The 26,995-nt window shown below is 45.3% G+C and overlaps 2 protein-coding genes across 3 annotated transcripts in view; one reads left to right on the top strand and one right to left on the bottom strand.

Annotated features, from left to right (window-relative positions):
* Positions 1-26,995, bottom strand: part of LOC147433488 (metal-independent phosphoserine phosphatase-like) — a 55,106-nt gene that overhangs the window by 20,118 nt on the left and 7,993 nt on the right. For both annotated transcript variants that reach the window (XM_086490172.1, XM_086490171.1), the window contains exons 5-6: positions 13,015-13,146; positions 12,800-12,875 (exon numbers count right to left, since the gene is read on the bottom strand). In XM_086490172.1, the coding sequence (XP_086346298.1) occupies positions 12,800-12,875; positions 13,015-13,146 (208 nt within the window). The remainder of the gene's footprint in view (positions 1-12,799; positions 12,876-13,014; positions 13,147-26,995) is intronic.
* On the top strand, positions 14,639-16,927 carry LOC147433489 (uncharacterized). Its single transcript, XM_086490170.1, has one exon. The coding sequence runs from the start codon at positions 15,448-15,450 to the stop codon at positions 16,351-16,353; it is 906 nt and encodes a 301-aa protein (XP_086346296.1). The 5' UTR covers positions 14,639-15,447; the 3' UTR covers positions 16,354-16,927.

Consider the following 26,995-nt stretch of genomic DNA (forward strand, 5'->3'; position numbering starts at 1 on the left):
GGAACATCCATGGAATTCCCAGTAGCGCATCACACCCTTCCAACGGCATGATATAAAATTCTTCTGTATCCACATACGAATGAATATGTAGACGCAACTTTCCAATGATGGGAGTAACACACTCTGAGTGGCCTGTACATGCCAACCCTGCCTCTGCCGTGTACCCCATCTCTTCAGCTCTGATGCCCAGCTTCATAGCTAACTCTGGTGAGATAAAGTTTGCTTTGGCACCTAGATCAAAGAAAATGAGTGTCGTCTGATCTCTAACTTTACCCCATGCTCTGCATAACTCGCTGGCATTTGTGCTTGGCCTGTCACCCACCATATCTGGCACCAAACCTGCAGTGGGCTTAGGCTTCTTTCATTTCTTATCTTCTTTATCATTCGAATCAGCAAGCCTTTTCCTTTGTGGACAATCTGCAGCAAAGTGACCACGTTGCTTGCATATAAAGCATATATTTTCAGCCATCAAGACCTTCTTTTCCTCGAGTGACTTGCACACAAAAGGCTTCCTTTTTGGCTTCTTTGCCTACGCTCCAGAAGTCCCGACTGATTCCTTATCCTTGTTGTCCTTTTCTGAACCGTGTGATGCTTCAGGAGCCGCTTTTGCAAAGGGCTTCTTTGCTGAATTTTTCTTTTGTTGCCTCCCTTTCGCGTTGCCCGGAAATCCACTGTCCTCTCCCTTCAACAAGGCAAGACCAATGTTGGCAACTTCCATAAGCCGAGTGAGGGTAGCCACTCTGTTTTTTGTACAGTAATCTCGAAGCCCTTTAGGCAACCCACAACAATACTTCTCTATCTGATTTGTCAATGGCACGAACCAGTGGGAGGTTACTGAGAGCAATGATTTACAAAACCTCTGATTGTACTCCTGTAGGCTCTTGCAAGTAGCCGTAGTGAGTTGGTGCCAATCCATCATGACGTCGGCTTCAAATTCATTTGACAGTCACGCAGATGCAAACATTTGCTTGAAGTATACCCACGTGGTGGGTGCCTGCCCTTGCATCAAGAGGGTCGTCCACCATGTAAGTGCATTTCCTTTCAAGAAGGTGGCAGCTTTCCTGACCTTGGAGGCCTCTAAAAAATTCCCCCCCGTATAAGCTGTATCGACCTGCCGGAGGAAAGTGAGAGCCTTCGTCTTATCCTCAAAGCTACTAAAAGTTTCAAACTTAACATTGCACCACCGTCTTTGTATGCTTTGGAGGCCTCTATAAAATACCCCCCCGCATAAGCTGTATCAACCTGCTGGAGGAAAGTGAGAGCCTTCGTCTTATCCTCAAAGCTGCTAAAAGTTTCAAACTTAACACTTGCACCACCTTCTTTGTATGCTTTTGGTTTCTCCAGTGCCCCCAAATTGTCATAGGGAATTGCCTGCAACATGGACACTATGATAGGAATCATTTGGGCGCCTTGGCCATTAACATTGTGCGTTATAGGTTCCATATGTGGTTGCTGTCCAGAAAAACCAGCCATGCCAAAATTGCCCTGTGGCACCCCAAACTGGCCCTGGTTGCTCTGAAAGCCTTGCTGCATGCCGATCCTACCGTACATGGGCTTTGGCATCATGCCTTGCATACCACAAACACTGTTCCTAGCATATAATGCTAGTTTCCAGGCGCATAACCAGCTACACTTAGGAACACAGATCCACCCTCGAAATACCCAGGATGTACCGTGGGTGGTGGAAAAACCTGATGCATAGCCTGGAAATTGGTTCCCTGTCCCTGTAACGCAACATGCAGGCTTGGAAAGGTGGCGGACTAAACTGGCAAAGCCTGTAGAATAGGCGTCCTAACCACCTGTTCATGGACGGAAGGAACTTGTTTTGGAGCCCCTAACTCCGCAACATGCGAGTGCTCCCTATCCTGCTGGGACGCATGAAGTAACTGGGCTTGAGCCTCAACAGGCTCCACGAGCTGTGTGACTTGCCTTGACTGCTGTGGCATTGGTGGCGCTTGCAAAAACTCCATAAACCTTGGGTTCTGCACCAGTCGGGAAAACACGTTCACAACGGCAACTAACTGAGTCTCGAACGCATCATCTTCAAGTTGCCAAGTCATAAAGCCCTGCACTGGTGGAGCATTCACATCAACAAGAGGTACAGACAGAAGTGGCCGTGAACTCTCGCCAACCTCAAACACTATAGGAATTTCATGCCTGTCCTTCGAAGAGGAACCCTCTTCCATAATGCCCTTCCCTTTGTCGGCCATAGTGTAATCCCGCATTCTTGTACTCTATGTCTTCACCAAACCAACCGAGGCTCACTTCTTGAGGAAAGTGATTCTGTCCCGGCAATGGAACCACGAAACCAGCCCGTAGGGGGTAGACTTTGTCTTTCACCTAAAACTTAGCTTTAACTTTTTAAGCTTTAACACACAGAGAAACCTTGTAGAAGGAATCTGTAACAGGAATTAACACTTCAAAGCACACACGGCTCGAAAGCTAGAATGCTCCGAGCAGACGCCGACAACCTGTAGGCCCCAAAAAATGGCGCCCCTTTTGGTATTTTTTAATTCCTTTAGAGGGTAAAGTTACAAAACTAGAGTCCTCGGGATCTTCACCTGTATACGACTAGATCACACCTGTTCTGGCAAAATTTCGGCAACATAACAACCCCAAAACTCGCCCTGAACAAATCCCCCTGCTGAAACGCGCTTCCAAAGACATAAACCCTCTCTTTTTAGCCCAAAAACAGCAATTACAGCTCGCTGTATTACTGGTTTTTTCCCTGTTTTCAGCCCTAAACAGTCCCGGAATTGTCCCTCAGACAGTGGGGCATTGTTCCCAATGCTTCTGGCATCCATACGGCTGCAAAACAGTCCAAAAACAACGCATAACCAGCGCTGAAAATGCACCTGTAAGGTGAGGTTATCACCCTCACCGGTGCCTTCTTTTGGAGTAGCAGTTAGCTATTCCTGTCCTGCTCAAAGAGGCTCTTGCTTCAGCACAAAAGCATGAGACCACACAATTGTACATAGGTCAAATGAAGAGCCCCTCTTGTGGGGCATCACGTTACTGCACGTAGGGGAGAGAGAGAGAGCAATGTAGAGTGTGTAGGACATCACTTCTTGCACTACATTGTACATAAGAGGAAAAGCTTGCAGACAATAGCTTTGGTACCTGCAACAATCCACCATGCGGATGAAAAGTGCAGCCCCCACGTTTATTTCAATGATTCTCGCTCTCTCAATGTGGAAAATGCTCAAAAATGTGCCAAGTGGCACTCATGCATGGTTTTCCCGTTTTGTACCTTCCTATCTAAAAGTATCTCAACCAGTTGCTCAGTTGACTTAGCGGCAGAGTGATAAAATGGTCCCCTTGTCATTCTGAAGCTAAGGACGCGAACAGATTCCGTGGTCCAAAATAGCAGTTCCCTAAATTTTAGGAGATGCTTCCTCTCACTGGTCATATGACCATCTTTCACCATTGGGACCACGTCCAAAAATGCAATGTAACCTAGTTCTCGGGTGATTTTCTCTTGGTGACCCCACCTTGTCACTGTGCCTCTATGTAGTTAATTTCCTAGTATCCACCAACTTATTAAGTACGGTGAGGGGACCTAGATGACTTTGAACTGAGCCTAGACACCCTTTTACTACTGGAATTCTAGTGCTGACCAACTTACCGTTTGCGGGTGAAACTACTGTTTCACACTGGCCATACAATGTCCGGCCATATGCAACTTCAAAAAGAGGGTCTTAAAAATTACACGAAAATCATTGAAAAGAAACCAACAACTAAGGTTAGCAGTTGCCATGTCCTCGTGACAATTACAACATGCTGAATTTGACATGCAACTCGCTAGAAAGCTTCCAAACCGCAAGGGAAAGTGTCCTTGACGTGTACTTTTGACCTACAAGGATTTTTGCGTTGTTATGCTGGCAAAATTGGGTCTAACACCTGCAATTACAGCCATGGACAGGTTTGGACAGCTAGGTGAGGGTTAGGTGAAAGCGTTCAGATCGTTTATTTGCCAGGGGAGCCTCGGGAAAGCATTGGGTGCTTGTACAAGACAATTGAGAGAGATTTCCAACGAGGAGTCTTGTCTAATTTAAGGGACAAGTACAAGAGAATTTAGAGAGACTTCCCACAAGGAGTCTCGTCTAATTCAAGGGGCAAGTGACCCTACAGGTGCAAGAGCTAGAGTGCTATCCACATAAGTGATTGCCAATTCAGCGTGCTGTAATTTCTCGCCAGGTTTTGTAAAGTGCTCTAGAGTGCGTGGAAAGTCACCGTGTACTTGAGATTTTGTCCGTGGAGACTTCTACTGTGGTTATGCTGCCGAAATCAGGTTAGAATAGGGGAATTTCAACCCGATAAAAGTGGGTCAGCTTGTACAAGTTTACAAGTTTTTCTCAAGTGTAATAAGAATAAAGAAAAACCAAGTAGGGCGTCAGTCTTTGGGGCCAACAGGGTGTTGTTGTATGCTTGGTAGCACTCTAGCTACCAAGCGGTGGTTTGTTTTGAAGTGTAATGCTAGTCACATGCTTATTCGTGAAGTTCCTTTGTGTCCTAAAGTTTAAGTAAAGATCGGGTGAAAGCTAAAGTATACCATCCTACGGGCCGGTTTCATTCTACACTCGCCTATTAGCACAAGATGGAGCTAGCTAGCTTGATGCATTTGCATGGTTGTACTAGCATGCTGTAATTTCTCGCCAGGTTTTGTAAAGTGCTCTAAAGTGCGTGGAAAGTCACCATTTTGTCCGTGGAGACTTCTACTATGGTTATGCTGCCGAAATCAAGTTAGAGTAGGGGAATTTCAACCCGATAAAAGTGGGTCAGCTTGTAGAAGTTTACAGGTTTTTCTCAAGTGTAATAAGAATAAAGAAATACCAAGTAGGGCGTCAGTCTTTGGGGCCAACAGGGCGTCGCTGTATGCTTGGTAGCACTCTAGCTACCAAGCAGTGGTTTGTTTTGAAGTGTAATGCCAGTCACATGCTTATTCGTGAAGTTCCTTTGTGTCGTAAAGTTTAAGTAAAGATCGGGTGAGAGCTAAAGTATACCACCCTACGGGCCGGTTTCATTCTACACTCGCCTATTAGCACAAGATGGAGCTAGCTAGCTTGATGCATTTGCATGGTTGTACTAGTAGACATGAGCTTATAGACATGCACAGAGCTCCATCCCTCCTCCGCTCCCTCCCCCCCCCCCGCCCACCACACACACACACACACAGATCCCATCTAACACCGAGTTTTCTCTTTATTTTGTACCAGTGTGGTTTGTTTTGTCTTTTCCGATAGATGGAAGACACACACATGTATACTTGATTTGTCTCATAGGTTGACTTCTACCTCACATAAACGGTAACAAATTACTCTCTCTCTCTCTCTCTCTCTCTCTCTCTCTCTCTCTCTCTCTCTCCAAGTTGAAGTGTCTACTATTGTGATTCACCATTTGTTCTTAACATATAGAAAGGTTTTAGTGATATCTGATCTCATTCACTTGTTCTTCTACGAACAATCCGATCCTTTCCACAGTAGCAGAGCGAGATGGTTCAGAGTCAACCTTATGCAAAGATGAAGAGGAGGACAACATCAATGATGTGGATAACGTGGATTCGCTTGAATTGCGATGAAATTCACCAATATATATGACTGAAATGTGGTTTTTGCGTTCAATTTAAATTTCGCTAAGTTCTTTAACTTTCCACGATGATAATACACAAGATTGCACATGTGCCCATTTACTTTTCATTACGATTGACTATCTAGAACGTGGGCAAATTCATAAAGGTATGCAACGCTTGCTTCTTTGGGCCGTGCTGAAAGCGACACAAAGTCTCCTGTGGCTCCTTCAATGCTTCAACTTCGTCTAGAGTCATGCTTCTTCCTTCTTCAAGAATCTCCATGGCTGAAAATTCCTGAAACCACTTCCAACACAAAAACATGAACATACCTATTCCATGTAAAGTGACTGGAAAAAATCTTGTCTTCCTCGAAGACTATGCATGCAATGTAGATGAACAAATAGACGGAATGCCAAACAGTTCACCACACATACACAAACAATGAGATCTAATCTTTCTCTTATGATCTAAATCAATCAATTGTGGCAATTCACAATGGAAATGCCCATGCTTGGTGCTCATACTTTCATGTGCTCGTTCTACGAATGTGTCATGCCAAGGCAGAGACAAGGAATGTGACTTCCTTGAATGCATACTTTTCAGCTTTTCATGAAAAATCCGCATACATTCATGCTCATCCATGAGTGAAACGTGCTCAACATACAATATGTCATGCCTATCACATAAAGATGCTGACGAAAATACAAGAAACGATCCGAATGAAACATTCGAACAATGCGTGCGTATCAATCATGCGAACACATAATACTTCCTGTAATGGTTCTTTGGACCTAGGCTCGAGAGCCAAGATCGATCCTTCATGATTGATCAAATCTGCAACGAGGTTAGCTTCGCTAGAAAAAGCATCAACTAACTCATCAACCTTGTGAACAATCACGTCATCTTCATGCAAATCATCATGCTTGTCCTTGTCATCCAGATCATCATGCTCATCATTATCATTCAAATCATCATGCAAATCATGTGTGTCATGCTTTGGAGAAGAAGAGACTGAGAGAGTCTCCTTCTCTTGAATCCTTTCAATCTTGTCCTGCATATTAGCAATGAGAGAGGGAGAATGAACAATGTTCTCTCCACGAATGACAATGGGAGAGTCACTTTTGGCATTGAGAGTGAAAGTGTTAGCCTCCCATCAATGAGAGGGTTAAGATCACGAAACCATCGAATGCCCAAAATCATATCACATCCTGAGAGAGGAGAGACAAAAAATCTTCTACGGAAAGTAGCTTGTTGAATTGAAAACAACACACTAAGACACTCTTGCGTGATGAGAGAGTCCATACCGGGAACAAAGCCAGAGACCTCGAGAGGAGATTTCTGACTAACTTCTAGGCGGGCTCTCTCAACAAGAGAGGGACTGATCACATCATGCATACTACCTGGGTTAAACAATATGACAAAACACTACCTAGCTGCAAGAAACGATTAGAAAAAGACATAACCGGCATACCATTTTGCTTGAGAGCGCGCCAATCGTCCTTCAATCGTGCCAGGTACTGAGGTGGCATAAACCGCGCCTTGAGCTTGTCTTGGAAATCAACCCAATTGAAGGAAAGGGGCATGAGTTCGTCGGCTTTCTCTAGATGCTAACTGTGCCTCTTGCCATGCGTGGTACCAATTGATGGCATCACCGACAAGGTACATAGCTGCCGTCAAAACCTTGCTATTTCCTGTCTTCTTAGTTGTAGCAAAATAAGCATTAAATTGATGCAACCAAGAATGAATAACCGTAGCATCCATCTTACCATCATACTTTCTGAAAGTCAACTTCTCTGTGACTGGATTGTTGGAATCCACCTCGTGGCTTGTGCCACTTGAGGAACTCCCACGATCTTTGGCTGGTTCAGACTTCGAGGCAAGTACTTGTCGAATCAATTCTTGAGTGTGGAGGTCTCGTTGAGCCTCACGCTCGGCCGCTCTTTGAGCTTCCCGTTCCTCCTTTCTTTGTGCTTTTCTTTCGTTTCGTTCATCGCGCTCGCGTTCTAAAGCAATGCGAGTTGCTTTTTGTTTTATAGCATTTCTTTCGTTTCGTTCTTCGCGCTCGCGTGCCAAAGCAATGCGATTCGCTTCTTGTTGTGCCAGCGTAATTTGATTCGCTTCTTGTTGTGCCAATGCAAGGCAAGTCACTTCGTGATTGGCTTCTTGTTGTTGGGCCATCATGTCCAATATCGACTTGACCGTCGCCTCCATAGAAGTTGGTACAACTCGTGGCGTAGATGGAGAAGGGGGAGGGTTGGAAAAATCTCTTGGTGGGGAGAACTCTTCGTCGCCTCTCTCATGCTCATCACCTCTATGCGAAGTATCCATTCCGCTTCGGGTGATGACCGTGCACTATGATCTTTGGTTCTTAAGTTCAGGAGGAACTTGGGTTTTTGAGAGTCTTGGGTTCTTAGGTTCTTGAGGGTCTTGAGGTTTTCTTTCGCTTGCAATCTGTGTTTGAGAAGGATCTTCTCTTCACCCGAGTTCTACTCTTTTCCGCGGGCGCACCCCTTGGCGGCCTTGCGCTCACACAAAGGTTGCTTTTTCCCACCTCACGTTGATTGGCCGGCCGCTAAGTGCACGGTCCGCTCTCAATGAGTGGAAAGAGGCACAAGGGGAGGCTGGACAAGCCCTTCTTTCTTGGGATTCCTGTCACTCTTCAAAATCAAGATTAGGAATCGACACGCCCAAGCAAACTTGGGTTCGTGCGACCGCAACAAGCAAAAAAAAATTCTTGTGATTCTTGTGGTTCTTTTTTTGAGTAATACAAAACACGCCAAAGCTCTGATACCAATGTAAGGTGCAACGGAATGAATGTTTGCGCTTTGCTCAAGATGAGTGCTCCGAACTGTGCTCAAGGTTCCTTTTTGTTCTTATGGAAGGGAGAGCCTTCCGTTCTTAATGAGAGAGTGCTATGATCACAACAAAGTGAATGGACACTGTGCGTGTAAGTGTATCAGATTGAGAGATAGAGAGAGAAGAGAGATACGACACCAGAGACGTTGTAAAATCCTCCTCCGAAGGCCCCACTCTCGTCGACGAGAGTGGTCTACTTATGATTGCACAAACTAGTACAATGGAAATGCATGTGACTGATGCAAGTCTAGGCTATGTCGACGGGGATGACGACACCGACCTAAGGGCTGAAATCTGCAATCTTTTATCTACTGTCCAAAAATGCTATGGGCTGAAATCTGCTACAAATCCAAAAACGCTGGTTTTGGGGCTGATTCTGCTGATCTGTCGCTGAAATTCTGCAGGTCTTAGGGCTGAAAACTGATGTTCTTTAGGGATGAAATTGCAAGTTCTATAGGGCTGAATCTGATGTTGCTTTACTGTTGAAAAACGCCAGGCAGTAGGGAGGGCGATCTGGTTTGAAAAACGCTAGGGCTACAGTCTGGAAACGCTAGGTACTGGGAGTGTGTGGGCGATGATCTCCTGATGCAAAAACGCCAAGGGTTGTTGTGCTAGGGCGATGATGCCTGATGAGAAAACGCTAGGTGCTAAGTCCTTCCTTGGAGGGGAGACCACCAAGTTCTTGCTTGAGAAGTTGCCTGCTGACCTTGGCTCCTGTTGCCTCTTCTGCCATTTAGTGCTAGCCTAGGTTTGCTTATATACAAACTTACTCAATTTGCCCTACATACTTTCCAACAAAAGTCACTTAAAAATAATAAGTAAAAAATGTCAAAAATAGGGAAAATAGGCTAAATGCACTGGAAAATTCCCCTGTGAAGGATTCTGATGGATTATGATTATGATCATGCTGTGTGCAACCAGAGGATATGCATCTACACTAAGTGACTGGACATGCACGGTCTGCGAACAGACTCACAAAAGTGCCAGAACACTTCTAAAACTAGACTGATTGGACTGACTGAACCCTTGTCGTGCTGTAGCTTGTCCACGGAAACATAGGGTTGGATGTGTCACTTGACAATTGGCCCCAAAGACTGGCGCCCTTTCCGTATTTCTTTTTATATTAATCTGTGTGCAAAGAACAAGAGAGTCCGCGGGAACTCACTCAGACTCTGTGTCCAGATGCTCTGAGTAATGAGGCCTAAAAGACCTATTTACTGTTACAAGTGTTGCCCCAAAAGCAGAGCCCCCAAAGTTTAAACTCAAAAGCAACTATTCCCAAAAGCTTCGCTCAAAATCTGCCAGCCAAAAGCAGCCAGCGCAAATGACGGGCATCCGTACACTGCCACATCAGCATGTCAGCGGAAAAGGCGAAGATCTGTACGGCCTGCCACGTCAGCCTGTCAGCGCGATTTCCGAAAATCTGCCACGTCATCAGCCCAACGCGTTTTACGGGTGGGTCTGTGCCAGTAGGGTGTGTGTGTCCGGGGGACCAGCCACATCACCAGTTTGTGACACTCTGCCGTTCAATGTCGACTCTCATCTTATCTTTTTTTTTTTGGAAAAATCAGGGCTGTATATTACTGAGTACAATATAATCCCCATCGGATGCCAAAATAGCCTATCACGTGGGGTGTACAAGCTGAATGTAAGGGTGAGAGCCACTATAGTGACAACTCGACTAGAACAATCTCATGGTGGTCTGTGTGATGAGTGGAGGAGAAACCACCGAGGGGGGGAATAATGCCATGTAATCTGGCCACCTGTAAGTGTGAAGAAGAGTGGAGATCGGGCCCAAAGCCGAAGGAAGGCAAATCGACGAGCCTCGGCTGCTGGAGATGTACCTGAGGAAGAATCCCACTGCCAAATCAGGGTGTGAATGATGTCCAGCCAAATGGCAGTGAGGGTATCCTGAAGGAGCTGTGGAGCCGCACTGAGAATGTGAAGACAACGAGCTCTCCAAACATTCCATGGTGTAATGCTAGTGATGACTGAAAAAACTTCATCACGTGTCTGAGGATCCCCCTGCCAAGCAATCTGTGGTAACATAGCCAAAGTCCCTCACTGATAACCAGTCGAGGTAAGCATAAGAGCTGGATCTGTGTCTGAGCCCTGGTAGAAAAGATGCGGTCTGGGCATCGGCATCAACCATGAGACAGATCCCCAAGTGAGAAATCCATGCTGAACACCGGCTCTGCTAAGTAAAAAGCAAACTGCTAGCCACACTACATGAGAAGAGGAGCATGACCAAAGACAGTGTGCAGGTGACTCAAGTAGTCGCAAAGGACAGCGAGTACATAACGGATCATGACCCATAGTAGCTAGCCAAGTCCCAACTCGAAGTCCTACATGTGCAATCATCCAGATGAAAAAAGAAATACGACGAGCCGCATGTAAATCCCAGATGGCTGATCAAAACTGTTGTAGATAGGCATGGGAGAGACCTGAATGTAACCAGAAACACATACGAGTGGGCTGCTCTGGGTGCTATCTCATCAGTGCTAATCTTCCAATTCTGACAGTGTACTCAAAGAATGATACAGGTGCACCGGTGGGGTTAGAGTGAGGCCAATGCCACTCTCCTGGGTCCCAATAAAGCTGAGATAGGGCACGACCCTCCCACACCCAAAGCCTCCAAAGTGCGGCATCAGCGGAAGCGAAACGGGGGTCAACACAACGGCGCTTCCCGCGGGAGCCAACTACTCTTATCTTATCTCTTTGTATTCAAGTTCAATTCAGTTATTTGCAGTTTCTCTTTGTTTGTTGTTATTGATTCCTCACTTGCAGTGTCCAAGCCTGTAGCATCTATCCATGGGCACTATTGGCTCTCATAGTGTGGAGTCCTTGAGAGTGGGACCCAAGTCAATTTCCGACGATAATTTTTGAGCAATTGATCGATTAGTTTAGTCCTAAAGAATTTGCAACCAAAACATATCACGGAAGTGTATTCTTCTATGTAAATGGAAGCTCATTCAAAAGGAGAGGACCAACTTAATGGAATCTGGCCCTCAGCCTCTAGTGTTAATCGCTCAATTTTTGCATAAGCACAATTAATTAATTTTCTTTTGTTGGTCACTATTGTTTTTCACAGTACTGAGTAAAATGCCACGACATTCAGCACATAATGTCACCTTACAATGTCTTCTTATGGCCATCCCCTTGATCGTTATGGCTTTTAAGAGCAATTTTGTAGGATACCAAGCCGAAGTGTAACCCATAGCCCATTATTCTGTAAGCGTTGTTGCTTACACCGCATTACCCAAGCAAGGTGGAACAAAAATCAAGGATTGTATGTGAGCGAAACTTCCTCCAATAGCTGAGATGTTCAATCAACTCTTTTTTTCCTGTTTGTAGGAGATCTGCCAGCCTTCAAGTCACCTATAAGCAAAAGGGAATAGAGGAAAGGAGTTGCAGAAAACATTCACGAGAGAAAAGTGTAAGCTTTCTTGCCAAACATTATCGAGCACTAACCACACTGAGGGAGAGGTCTAGTGAGAGAAGGGCAAAAACAAAGGGTACAAGCAATGTTAGTGTTTGGGTCTTGCACTGAATATCCAATGGACCATGGACTCATGCCCCAAGTATTGCAGCAAATCAGTTGAAGAAGATGCTTGGACTAAATTCTAGCTTTTTACAAAAATCAGCTAGCGAAAAAGTTGTTATTCATAAAAAGGCTCTTCAGAGTACTCTATAATAGGCTCCAAGATAGGTGGCCGTGCTGAAATCAAAGGAATATCCAACAAAGGCACTCTCTACAGATATGTGCTTCTCTGTTTGCTCACTCTCTTGCATCTTCTTCTATTGGCATCTCTCTTCCCGCCTTTTTCTCTACATACTGCACCTGTTCATTTTTTAACCACTTGCAGGCCGCCATGTGACCTTTCTCAACAAATAAAGAAGTGGTTCGGAAGCACAATATAAAATAAACTTTTCCACCATGTATTATGTAGGTAACGGCTCTACATTTCTGCTTGTAGCCAAAAAACCATGAGCTCTGACTGATGCTCTGCAAAATGCAGGGTGGATCTGGTAGAGCATTTATGTCTCATGAGTCTGCTCAACCAATCTGGGGGCTCAAGGTGGTGAGCACCACACTGTTAGCAAAAGTGACGCAAGCACCGGCTAGAGACGGGACACATACAAGAAGGCGGACGAGGTGCCTCTGGCGAGGTCATTCTGCAGCAGTACTAACTTATAGTCAATCACACTAAACCCACTGGATGCACTTGGAATGGAAAGTGGCCATTTGATTCAAACCATGGGGCTTTCTTAGACAGGGATTCTATACATAATTTCTTCCACATGGAAAAGCAAATATTGTACATTCTGAATTTTTCGGCAAGCTGTAAACTCTTGGAAAAATTCATTGATTACCAAGGTGCTTTTCTGCAATTTTCTCCAATGATAACCTTGAACGCTTGTGAAACTCGTTAAAGCTCTCCCCACCACCCTGCAGATCCAACACAGCTTCATAAGGCTGTTACCCATTTAGCAGTAGCCCATGTTAAGCAATAATACCCTTATTTACAGAGCCTGCTTGCATCTTGAATGACCCAAAATGAATGAAACAATTGAAAAAAAATATGTACCGGAATTGGTTCCTCCCCAAGGTGAGACACAAAAACTTTATACGCCTCTGGTTCCAGTAGACGAGCATCTTTTCGAGAAAGTCCTTGAAGCTTACCAAGATGTCTTTCACGCAACTCCTTCATAGTTGTTACCTGTAAACACCTGGATCAGTGTCAAATCCACAACACTGTTTGTTGAAATCAAGGATTAAGTGTTCTCCCATGTATAAGTTCTGATCTAAACTGACTTTTACTGAGGCAGATGCTCCTCATTGGCAAAGAATACCAAACGATAAGCACAAAAAAGCTCAAGTCCAGACTCTGTAATTAAGTTGGATAGATGAGCCCGTTGCTTAGCTTCTAAAGCGATCTTTGAAAGGATATATAATGAGGGAGCTCGAGTGAACGGTGCCATCTTTTAAATGCAAAGATGCAAAAGTCACTGGACTTCACACTAACCTAGTAGGTTTTGAGGTTTGTAGGCTGCATATATTACTCAAGTGCAGGAAGCTTCATGGAGGGGAAACCTTGATTCCCCATTTTCTGAACCCCTATGTTTCCTTACATTAGGAAGTCTAGAAACAACTAATTTTTTCAAACCACAAAAATTGGCACTATTATTCTAGGAATACAAAAATAGGCCCGATTTGTCACAAAGCGATGATGTGCCTTATCTGTTGGCCAAGTGCTGTCGTGGCAGTCTTGTATGGACTGTATGGAAGGAGATGTAGTGCTTAAAAATGGAGCCCCAACAGCTTTGCAAGCTCAAAAAGTCAATGCTTTCAAAACTGGCCCAAAAAAAAGCACCCGTTCATCTACCATGTTTGCAGCCCGAAAATTGCGGCGCAATTGCGGCAGGTTTTACGGACCTGCCACGTCATCACTCGGCAAGATCCCTCTCTTCTATCAAGGCAATTGGTTGCCACATCATCACTGTGACATATCCCCCACAATTAGAAGAAGAGTAATCAAGGACGATTCCCACTGCAAAAAAGGCAGTAAACATTCAAACAACTCAATAGACACTGACTCCATACAGACATGCAATTTGACTACTCAAACCATGCACTAGCACAAAGAACACTAGTAATTGAACAATCACAATCACAATCACATCCACATGCACATCACTATCCTCATCGAGATCTTAGACATGAATCGTGATCATTATGTCTTATTTGACCATTACATTTGGATCGAGTTGGATCTCTAACAGATGTCTTGATGGCCTAAATTTCGTCAAAATCGTATCACCTCACTAGTGATCAAGATAATCTGCTGCAGACATTTCATCTTATACATATGCTCAAACAAACACACAGTTGCAAGAGTAAATAAATCAATCTGTTATAAGGAATTCCAAGTACTGTCAGCTTGTCAGCACCCCTAAATGTCAAAGACAAATTGGTTGACTCTCTCATTCTAGGCAATCTGCAACTTAGGAGTGGAGTGGCTCCCCTCTTGTGCAACATGAAGATTCTACCTGCTGACAAATTGGTTGACTCTCTCATTCTAGGCAATCAGCAACTTAGGAGTGGAGTGGCTCCCCTCTTGTGCAACATGAAGATTCTACCTGTTGACATGCACTCGGGGCTAAACCAAAGCTCCAAGGTAAATCTCTAGTATATAAGGAGTATATGTCAGTTCCTCCTCCTCCATCCACACTTCACATCAAGAGCAGTCCCTAGCACACAAGGGAAGGACAGTGAAGGGTAAGCCGGTTTAGAAATTCCCTAAAAGATGAACTAGGACCTCAATTTTGGAAAGAGAATGCGAGCGTGGCAGCCTAGCCCTCGAATGGCATAAGTTCATGCTGACCTTGCACATTGTACGGACAGTCTGCAGTTTACGAAAATAGCCACATAGGCACCAGGTTTTTGGACCAACACCTTTTGGAAGAGTTGCTTTTCATGTGAGATGGCAAAGGGCCGTTAAATGTGTGAGCCAAAGTCTCTCTCAAGCATTCCCAATTGCAAGAAGCAGAGCAAAGCACCCTCAATTATACCTTGTTGAAGCAATATAAAGAAATACCGGAAGGGGTGCTAGGGTTTGGGGCTACTGCATTTTGGGAGTGGAACCCCGCCACTCTGTGTCTCTCGCGTGGATTCTCTCTCTCTCTCTCTCTCTCTCTCTCTCTCTCTCTCTCTCTCTCTCTCTCTCAGCCTGCGCGTCGTCTGCTGCACTCTCTCTCTGCCTGCGCGCAGCGCGCAGCCCTGCCTACACATGGCCCTACACACCAGCAGGCCATGACAGTCTACTGCTTGCGCAGGACTCCATGAGCTGCCTGCTGCTCGCCACTGCTCTCGCCACAGTCCTCAACAGCCCAACACCCCTGCGCAGCATTGCTGTGGAGCACACCCGCTGCCGCCATTGCCCCCGCCAGCCCTGTTACACTGCGCAGAACTGCCATGGACACCTGTGCGCAACACTGCAGCAAGGGTGAACCCCATATGAATGAGTGAACCAGTCAACCTGCGGGTTTCAAGAAGTGGTTTCTCCGTGCGATCGTCACTGACAAGAAACGTGCCAAATGCAAAGGATAAACAAACACCCGCATCCAAGATGGATACAGGTACAGGTACAAATACAAGGACAAGTAAAGACACAGGTGCAGGAACCAGGAAATCGGTGCTATGCTCGATGCAAGACATTTGGGGTTTTATCTCATCATTACAGGAAATGGTGATGAAGCAGGGTGAAGACATCAAAAATCTTGCACTAAAGAACCAGGAATTGGAGCACACAATCCAAATACAGAATCTGAAAATGCAACATCAAGATGAGAAAATTCAGGCCCTGCAAGATGCATTAAACAAACAGGTCTCTAATGTGCAAGACGCTCTAGCTACACACGACGAGAAGCTTGCACACATCAGTGATAGTGCAACAGGAAATACGACCTCCTGGGCACATGTAGTAAGAAGTACTCCAAATGCCATTCCGCAGACACATGAGACGTATGCAAATGTAGATGGCACAGAGTATAATGAGCGAGAGAAACGCAGTATGAATATTGTGATTCGAGGCATATCCGACTCTGACAATGAGAAAGTACTCATGTTGAATGCGGAGGTCACGGACCTCCTTGCAAACACATTTGGCATGCATGATGTAGTGGTGTATGGGGCATACCGTGTGGGTAAGCAGAGACCTGAGAACAATCGCGCAATTGTATGCACAATGTTGGATGCACGTAAAAGAGCCATCATACTCAAAAATGCTCGCATTTATCTAAGGGACAGCCCAATTTACATCAGTGAAGACAGGACACCCGCGAAACAAAAGGAAAGAAGACAGGCATATGAAGAACGAATGAAAAAGAACACCACCCCCACAAGGGCAACACCACCAGAAGCATGACAGGGGGAAACCCATGGGACCACGAACATACACGTCACGAGGTTGCCCTTGGCACAAAGGGGAAGGATTGACAGAGGTTCTACCACAAGCAGACATACTTTTTCTACTTGAAACGTGAGAACAGGACACATGTAGACTGCCAAGTATTCCAGGATATATTACACACTCGGTTTGGTGGCCTGGTACTAAGATGCGCCGGCAAGGGGGTGTTGCTATAATGTACAAGAAGGAAATGCAAAATCAGGTTAAGATATGCAAGATAGATGAACACAAACGATACATATGGGCTGAGATTTGTACATCTGGGAGATCGATGTTCATTGCGGGATGCTACATCCCACATCGGGAATCCCCGTTCTATGATTTGCATAATCTCTCCAAGAATGACCCTTTTGCCGACCTATATACAGATATTGCAACCTACACACCACAGGGGTAGTGATGATACTCGGGGATCTTAATGCTCGCATAGCCAACATACAGGTTCAATAGGTTGACTACTCAACCCATCCCGCCGACAAAGATGGCGATCTTGTATTAGATGCAATATGGGATAGATGCTCATGCGATCACCTCATGAATGAACAAGGTTCGGCTTTGATATCCATGATGAATTCTATGCAACTTGTAGTCATGAATGGCACCAAGAAATTTGCAAACTCCGGAACATACACATGCTATACATCAAACCATGGAAGAAGCACTAATGACTATGCGTTAGTTAGCCACAATGCATTGGATTTAATTGGACACTTTAAAATTGGGGCTCGGTCACCGAACTCGGACCATACTCCAATTCATGTATGTCTAGACCTCCACACATGCTTACACAACGCATCCAAAAGGCAACAAGTTGGGCATATCGAATGCAAGCCACAAAGAAATTCGATTATGCCACTTTTCTGGACAGCCTATTGAGTAGCCAATGCATGTCCCAAAACATTTCAGAAAATTGGGCTACCTTTCATCAAGCAATAGAAGAGGCTGCAAAGGTCACTATGGGGCGATCTAAAAGAAATCACCAACAAGTGAAAGGTCTCCCTCATAACCCATGGTTTGATGCAGAATGTAAAGCAGCCAAACGCAAGTTAAAGTGCTTCAATAAGTCCACGAAGGAGTGGGAAAGTGCAGCCAAGGATACAGGATGCTGAAAAGGAAAAAGAGAAGGATGCATGAACTTTGGAAGGAGAAGCAAGAGGTGATCAGATTTAAGAAAGAGCCCAAGAAAGCATGGCGCAACATGAAAGGAAAAAAGGAGGATATAATGGGAAATTTCAGCATGGACGAAATGTATGTATATGCACAAACACTCTATGCTCCCATCGATGCTCAAATAATGATGAATGCTGAAATTCAGGTTGACACTAAGGAACCTATAACTTTTGCAGCGGCTTTAAGAGGTTTGAAAAAACTAGCCACTGGGAAAGCCTCTGACATTTTGCACTTCAACTCAAAATGCTGAAATGGTCGGGCAATGAAGCCAAGAAATGGATACACTGCATGATGAATCAAGCTATCCACCAAGGCATGCCTGAAGATTGGCAAGAGAATTGGGTCAAAGCTTTGTTTAAAGGCGGAGACCGTAACCTACTCACGAATTACCGCACCATCATGGTGGGCTCTTATATGGAAAAACTTTTTGGGAGCTTGATAGAAAAGGATATTAGCACATTGGCTGAAAATAGTGGAAAGAGGGCTCTCGGTCAAGCAGGTTTTAGAGCATAGATCACTTGATTACAATCCGGATTATGATGGAAGAGACGCGACTCAAAGGGGAAACTATGTACTGCTGTTTTGTGGACTTTAAGAAAGCGTTTGATACGGTACCTCGTCATAGGTTATGGTCCCGCATGGAGACCATTGGGGTTCCCATACACTTGAGGGTTGCGGTGGCAGGCCTATACCATGCGGTTCGATGTAAACTGAAAATGCAAACAAGCTTCTCCAAAGAGTTCTTTAGCACAATAGGGGTCAAACAAGGATGTCCTCTGTCCCCAACATTATTTGGGCTATGCATAGATGAGCTTGAGGACTTTATCTGCCAAACGACGAAAGATAATGGAGATGCACCAAACATAAGTCTCATTACTTTGCTACTCCTCATTTATGCTAATGATGTGGTTCTTTTAGCGCATAGCATGTCTCTCTTGCAAAAACTTTTGGATGCGGTACATACTTTCTGCGAAGCCACAGGACTTTCAGTGAATGTCACGAAAACAAAATGTATGGCGATTTGTACACACAAATCAAAGATCAGCCCGCCCTTATGTATGATGGGCAAGAGATTCAAGCAGTGGACAGCTTTAAATACTTGGGCATCATTATACCCTCGAATCATAGATGGGGGCAATGTGCAAAAACAAGAATTGAAGCAAGACAAGCAAGGTATTACGAGTTTGAAAACATGTGCAAACAAAGCGTCACTAGAAGGTGGGAAATAAAGTCCATGGCTTTCAATGCGTGTGTGGTCCAAACGCTATTGTATGGGGTAGAGGTATGGGGACCAAGTATTCCAGCCAGCACATGGAATGACATTGAGAAAATTCAGAAAAAGTTCTTATGTAGACATATGGGGATAAAAACCACAACACCATACTCAGTGATGCTATTGGAGACTAGACAAAGACCATTGGAAATGCTTGCCTTGCAAAGAATGCATAGATATCTCTTGAAGGTGAAGCTGATGCCTCATAACCGTTTGCCTCACATAGCATGGGAGGTAGGATGTAAGCGCAAAAGAACCACAAAAGCAAGTTTCTCACCTCTAGCCTTGTTGAGGACATAAGGAAATGGTTCTCTAAATGGAATGTGGAAGCACATGAGGACATGCATGTAGAGGCAGGTACCCAGCATGAGCACGAGCTACATTTTGAACTACAATTACTTGAGGCCCTCCACAGCAAATGGAAGAATGCAATGCACAGGTCCAAGTTTGAATACTATTGCAAGCACATAAACACGAGATATTGGGAAGAGTACAAGACCGGGGAAACCCAAATACAGATCAGGACACCCATGTCTTACCGTGCGAGACGGGCCATCACCTTGATGCGGACAAGATCACACATGCTCAAAAGTGAAACGGGAGGATGGCTGAATATTGATGCAAACATAAGGAGATGCACTCAATGCAACTTGAACTCATTGGAAAATGAGGCACATGTAACCCTTGAATGTCCAGCATATGCACACATTCGGGTCGACTTTCCCCAACTTATTCAAGGATGTACTACATTTGAGGAGCTTCTCTCAAGAACACATCCCTCTCCAGTAGCACTATGCATCTGTCTTGCCAAAGTGCTAGAACATCACACCACACTCACAAACAAAATCACCACAGAATCATGACACGTCCCCTCCTTCACATGGGAAGGGGGGAGTCTCATATATGAGATTTTGGGTCCCATGGGTCATTTTGGCCCCCCAAGGACGTAAATACATCATCATCATCATCATCATATCTCTCTCTCTGAACAATTGTTTTGAAGTCCTAAAGTTTGTTCCAATTTGTCTGTGGTCCCATCTCGTTACAATGGAAGAACTTCACACATTCTGTTTTTCTGAAAGTAAACCACTCCATCAAAGAACAAACAGAGTAAGATGGCGCTGCTAGATTATAGAGAGTACCTATAGTTCCTTCTTAATGAACTCTACGACATACTCTCGAGACATCCTCAACAGAACCTCCTGACTCTGCAGAGTTTTCAGTAGTTTCTGAACTACATGTTGCCGCCTCTGTTGCCTCAAGTTGTTCCTCCTACTCCGGCACCAGAAAGCACAAGGGCTTCTACTCGACAACCTACTCAATCCTCTATTCTAATTGGGAAGTTTTTAGGAACATGGTGCAGCCATCTGATTTTTACCCGGTGCAACCGCCTCCACCATTGCCATTCCCACCATCTTCCCCACCACTGCCTAGGTATTATGGTTGGAGCTTGTATGCCTATCCCCTATTATCCACATCCTAGATTTGCACCGCATAAGCCAAAGGTTTTCAAGGATGGTGGATCTACAGTAAAATTTTTCACCTTTTCGGGTGTAAAAGATAGAAAGAAAGACTTACACTTCCTGCATCAGTTTTACAATATATATACCTTGGGGAATTACACTGAAGAATCAAAGATCTCTCGAACCGCCTATTTTCTCAAAGATAATGCTATGCAGCAGTGAAGTTCTATAGCTACCAAGCCACGCACTCCAAGTACTCAGCAAGCTTTCAAAGAATATTTTTTTCCACAATCACATGGCATCTCACTTTGACGTACAGCTTCTGGTAGAATGGAGTAGCTTGAAAATGCTTGCCACAAAAACCATGGAAGACTACAACCAAAGGTTCCTCAATGTCTACCTTCCGGTGTCTTTCTTCAAGCTAATAACCTTGGAGGACCAATGCGAACGTTATACTATTGGACTGCCTTGATACTGATCAATAAAGTCATCCTCCAAGAAAAATTGATCAGATGGATGATGTTTCTTCTGGAGTTTGATTTTAAGATTTCATAAGCCTGGCAAGACTCATTGTGGTGTGGACTATCTATCTCGAAGTACTAAAGACATCTCATAAACGTCATTAAGAGAAGAGCCACTAGATGTTGAATTGTTTCAGACTTTGACTGCTGAAGAGCCAGATCTAGAATGGCAAGAAGTTTATGATTTCTTGTAGTATGGAGGTTTAGCAAATCACTGATCGCAGCCCAATAAGAAAGCACTAATCCTCACTGGGCTGTCAGGTTGGTTTGGACTTGTCTCCCGAGCAGCAGATTACTCCCCTCCTCTCTATCAGGAGGAAGTTGTTACATTGGAGCTCCGCAGGACTTTCTCTGGCAGGCAGAGTTGTAGTGGCCAACCAGTTGTTGTTGGCTACTATGTGGTACATCACTTCGTGTTGGATCTTCTCGAGTTCTTGTATCAGCTAGGTAGAGAGGCTGATCAGGAACTTCCTTTGGTCACGGCATGACACTCAAATAGCCCGGGCCAAAGTGGCATGGCAGGTCCAGCACGCTCTTTAGGTGACTGGTTACACTTTTCGGGCTTGTCAGAGGAGCTCCAGGGCATTTAGCTACAGGGCAGGAGAGGGGTGCAGAGCATGTGTCAGGACATCTCAGAGGCTGTACTAGTTGAGTGGCTCACACCTCTCGAGTCAGCAGCGCCCAGATGAATGGGAACCTTCACTCAATTGGAGGTTCTCATCTTAGTTCGGGCTTGTTCAGAGACTATACCCTCCCTGTTTTTCGAGCTACAGGGTGAGGGACGTTTAAATAGAGTTGCAGTAGAGGCTCCACAGGTGGCAGAGTGTTGTTCTCAGAGGATCCGAGTGGTGGGCATCTATGGGAGGACTTGTGTCATAGATCCCGACCCAGCAGCTCTTGAGACTGGCCACTAGAGACTGTGGGTTTGGGAGAGCTGTCCACTGGCACGAGTACAATGGGATCCTGGAGAGTGGCTTTGGAGGGACCCTTTCTCCTCAGCAGACCATCCAAGTGTCCTTTCTTTCAGTACACTATTCGACTGGGACGTCACATACTGGCAGCGCAGAGAGAGACTCGTCCTGCTCTGCAACACCTCATTGGCAAGAGGAGGGTTTCACAGCTGAGTTCTTGGCAGCTTTTTGGGAGAGGTTGTGGGACTCCAGACAGCCAAGGCGAGTCACTTTGTTCCAGTGGCTGGTTGCACACCGAGCTACAGCAGTTGGGAGTTGGCTTGTACATAGTGGTCTCTCAGTCGCATGCGCAGCTTGTGACCATCTTGTGGAGAGTCAACGTCATTGCCTTTGGGACTATCCTTTGGCACAGCAGGTGTGGCTTCGTGTTCTTCGAAGCTCTTTCCCGGCTCGGCAGTACATATGGGGAGCAGCTGCTTGGTCTACTCTCACGGGCCCGGCACTTCAATTTGAGCTATCCTCCAGCCTGCTACAAAGCTTACTCCACAGGAGTGGTGCAATGAGAGAGAGGAGTGTTGGGAGCTCATTAGCGGCCTGACACTCTCATTCATCTGGCAGGCCCGCTGCTTCTGCATCTTCGAGGCTCATCCCAAACCACCAGCAGAGACTGTTCGGGATCTTTGCGTGAGCTGATCCATACTCTTAGAGGACACTTCGAGAGACTCCAAGGCAGCTCTGACCGCATGCAGGAGCGTAGAGAGGCTTTCCTTCGACTCTGGCGTCCTGGGCCTTTCTTCACCATGTTCCAGGGTGTGCTCAGATGGCACTACCGTCCACCTGTATGGTTCCTCCCTCCTCCCATCTCTTGATTTAGCCTCATTGTACAAACGCTGTTTTTTCATTGGGAGAGTCTCCCCATCATGATTGTTGTAGCCGTCTCTTGCAGAGGTGGTTGTAGCCCTACAGGCAGTTTTAATTAACTAATAGAAGGATCTTTTTCTCGAAAACAAAAAAAAAACTGACTCAAAAGTTGGCGCTGAAAATCAGCCAGTATAAATCACGGAAATCCGTACAGGCTGCCACGTCATCAACCACTCTGCATGAGTGTGTGTGGCCTTGCTTTATTTTAATGACTTTATGTCACTTGGGTCCCATTAGCGTAACCGCGTTCAAGGCTGAAACGTTTCACCCTGAAACATGGTGTTTCACCACGAAACGTTTCAGTCCAAAATTATTGCACAGTGAAACATGAGATTGAAACGTGCGTTTAGCGACTTTGAAATTAAAACTACGGTAACTTGTTATTAGTGAAATGGCTTGTGTTTCACTTGCTAAGCGAAACGTTTCAAGGTCCGAAACATTTCACCTGTCCCGAACTGTCGAAACACGTTTCATGGTGACGCTGGCCCCCATCGAACGCTGGCCCCCATCGAACGAGGTCCCATAAGTTGGTGGGAACTTCTTCCGCTTCTTCTTCTTCTTCTTCTACTGCTCCTGCTTCTTAGGTTTTAGGCCCCTCGGCCGTGATCTACAAGTCAGCTCTGTTCTTCAGTGGCTTGACACATCAGCAATTTGTGACATCCCCCCTCTTGAAAGAAAGTAATCGTCTCGAATTACAGCATATCTGCAAAACAACTCAAGTTAGCTATTTTAAAAAAAATCGAGGGACATTCAAAGGGACAATCAATTTGCTCTTTGTTTTGTTAAGGAGTTGGCTTCTCCTTTCGTCCAGATCAGAACTCTTGACATTCCGACGTAGTAAAATTAGCCATCAGAGGGTTTCCAATCAACGAGCAAAGAAAACCGAGCAAAGCCAAATTTCGAGCAAATATGAGCAACACCCTTGACAAACTAATGCGAGAGCAAGTAAAATAATCATGTCATTCTAGATTTGACCACCCAACACCTCAACGCAAAAGGGTCGCACATCTAAAAATTTCCACAAAGCAGCGAAGGACATGTCAAGGTCCTAACAAAACCCCCAAGTCACAAAAGTACATATAAAGCATAAGTAACCTCAAGGCACATATGTAGCTGGAAACTCAAAGCAACTGAAGACCCTTATGGTCTTTAGGATGTCCTTACCTCTCTCCACGTGTAGGTGGCTATCATCCCCCCCATCCACACATGAACACATTTATATGAATGTATGAAAGGGGATCACATTTTTAGGGAAAAAAAAAGGCCCTCGGGCATTTTAAAGAAGCCAGACAGCTATCTGAATGGGTTCTTGGTGCTTGGAGAAGCCGAACAGCTATCGAAACAGGTTCGCGCCCATTTGGGCAATTGTCCATTAGCTTCTCCAACATGCCTGTGCGATTTTTTTTTCCATACAAATGTGATTTAGTTTAACCAAAAGATGATTTTATTTAAAAAATATACCGCAACATTGCTCGACCCCACCGTAGCACCGCCTTGATTTGTCGTTGGCGGCGGTGGCACTGGCCCGTGCTGGAGCCGGTTCGCGCCGGCGTGCATTGGTTTGGACTAGTTTCATCAACACCATATGTGGTGATTATCTAGCTTCATATAGCCTACTAGAGCCAATTCCACATACCACATACTGGCTACTATAAATTTCTTTAATAGGAATCACGAGAGATTCCTTCAAGGTCTCTTGGTTTGTTTAATAAAAGGACCAAGAATTATGGAAAATGGACCCTTGTCGTGGGCGAAGGAGAGAAAAATTAAACTACCATGGTAATCCCTTGCAATAGCTCCCTTCTGCAACATCATGATAGCAAAAAAAAGACATGCGTAGCATGCACTCTCCAGATGTTCGCCTCCTCTCGTCCTTCTCAACCAACTTGCCCTTCCGCCCCTCCTGCCACCCGTAGCCATCACCACCAACTCCTACCTGCCTCCCCCTACACATCCCCTCACTCATCGAGTGCACTGCTATGAGGTCCTACGCCATCATCTTCCCAACCTTCCCAACCAAAAGATTCTGAGGATTCTTCTTTATTCACCCTTTTTCAAAATGTGTTTCCAATGTCCCTATTGGAGCCCATTTTATTTAAAAAACGAAAGCCTTCATTGTATGTATAGGGTACTCCTAAACCTGCTCAAACCAATTCGCGCCGACGCGGACTAGTTTTGATAGGTTTCACAAGACTTCAAGAGGTCGTCTTTTGCCCTAAGTTCTACCGCTACCATGGCTCTCCCACGTGTGCACATTGCTCGTTCGTGCGAGCTATGCCGGAGAGAGAGAGAGAGAGAGAGAGAGAGAGAGAGAGAGAGAGAGAGTTAGCAGCACTGGCCCCCATCCTCTCGATCTCTGCATGCACCTCGTTGCTGTTTCCATGGCGGCTTAATTCCTGAGTCTGTACTAGCCAGCCACCTAGACACACATACACACAGTTTTTCTTTGTGCCTTTTATTTTCGCTAGCCCTGACCCTCACTTTTTCAAGTTGCGATGAAGCTGCCACGGGAGACGGCCTCATTGGGCGAGCTCAATGAGCTTTGTGCAAAAATCGTATAGCATACAATGGGCTACTTTGACGCAGAGGTGCAAAAGCATTGGCTCTCCATAGCTACTGTTGCTTACACACAGAGCCTGCGGTAGAAGATAGGTCTAATCACCTTCCACTGCAGTTTCATCTATGTAAGGATTCTAGTCGCTAATCCTTAATTAAGTACTTAAACTCATGATTAAGACTTGAGAAACTGAAACTGAACTTAGAACAAGACTTAGAAGACTCTGTGTTTGATTGATTGATGACTTGTTGAAAACTGAGTACAATAGGCTCCTTATATAGGAGACGAAGAGACATAAATGAAAAGACACATCTCTTGGTGAAGAGACATGACTTTGGACGTAAAGACACATCCTTTCGGCGAAGAGCTGCAACCATTGGCCGAAGAGTCGCACCCGTAGAGCGAAGGGGTGTGACCAGTTGTCGAAGGAGTGTGGCTTTTGGCAAAGTGACACGTCCTTTGGGCGAAGGGGTGTGACCATCCAAGCGCAGGGGTCCTGCTTGGCATGGCACTTCGCGTATCTGCAACTAGGAAGAGAAGTAATACTGCAACATTAGTCACAATCGTGACATTCCCTCCCTCTTTAAATAAAACCCTTTTTGAGAATTGCTATCGGGTTCCCGGGTAAAATATTGTTGTCACCTTCTCCGGACATATTGACAGCTCAGAGGGAATATCGTCCACGTAACTCAGTTACGTGATGAACGCGGAGCCTTCGAACCCATCTGGAGAATTGGCCATGGCACATTCACAGGGGTTGAAGTTCCATTGTCGGCTGCTGAAATTTGATTGCCAAGGGGCATGTCCACACGAGCGGGCAGTACCCGAAAAATGGCTAGCAGAGGGGGCGATCAAAGTTGGGTCAGCAAGGGGTGCTGAAGTTAAGCGTTGGCTGGATTCGTGGCTGGCTGAATTCGTGAGCTTTTTTTTTTTAATGTTCAAGTGGGTGCCCAAAGTGGCCTGTAAAAAATATTTGGTCTTCAGTTTTTAAAAGTGCCCAACCTTTGTGTGAAATGGGTAAAAGGTACATGAGCAAAGCCAAAAGACACCAGCGTAAAGAAAATCACCAGCGCTGACTTACCAAGGTTGCCAGCGTAGGCTGTTTTAACTAAGGGCTGCCAGCGTTTTGTGATGATTCGCCACAGGCTGCAGCCAACGCTTGGGGAGGAGGTATCTCGAAGAGGCACGGCAGTCAGTAGGCTATACGCCAAGGGGCACGGCAGCCAGCAGATCATACGCCAAAGGGTGCGAGCAAGTAGAGGCACGCCGGCGGGAAAGGGTGCGAACACGAAGGGGCAGCCAAAGGGTACATCCCTCGAAAGGGCAACAGCAGGGCCACCAGCATCACCATTCATGGGTACGTGCACGCGTGTACACACATCTGTGTTCTGTTTTCTGTTTACAGAGTTGAGAAATAAGGTTTAGGTTACCTCATATGCTCGTATGCACATGCGTACCACCTTTCTTCTGCTTCCATGTAACTCCGGGAAGGGGGGAGGAGAGTAGCGGCAAGGGTGAGAGGCTCACAACCTTCGGGTCCCGGGAAAAAAATTTGTTGTGATACCACTGTAAGGATTCTAGTCGCTAATCCTTAATTAAGTACTTAAACTCATGATTAAGACTTAAGAAACTGAAACTGAACTTAGAACAAGACTTAGAAGACTCTGTGTTTGATTGATTGATGACTTGTTGAAAATTGAGTACAATAGGCTCCTTATATAGGAGACGAAGAGACATAAATGAAAAGACACATCTCTTGGTGAAGAGACATGACTTTAGACGTA

Source organism: Adiantum capillus-veneris, chromosome 19 (genome assembly GCF_014529385.1).
Source record: "Adiantum capillus-veneris isolate H3 chromosome 19, ASM1452938v2, whole genome shotgun sequence".
In the NCBI taxonomy this organism is placed as follows: domain Eukaryota; kingdom Viridiplantae; phylum Streptophyta; class Polypodiopsida; order Polypodiales; family Pteridaceae; genus Adiantum; species Adiantum capillus-veneris.

Coding starts and splice junctions, on each gene's coding strand:
- LOC147433489 (XM_086490170.1), top strand. CDS start 15,448: ATGAGTGAACCAGTCAACCTGCGGGTTTCAAGAAGTGGTTTCTCCGTG.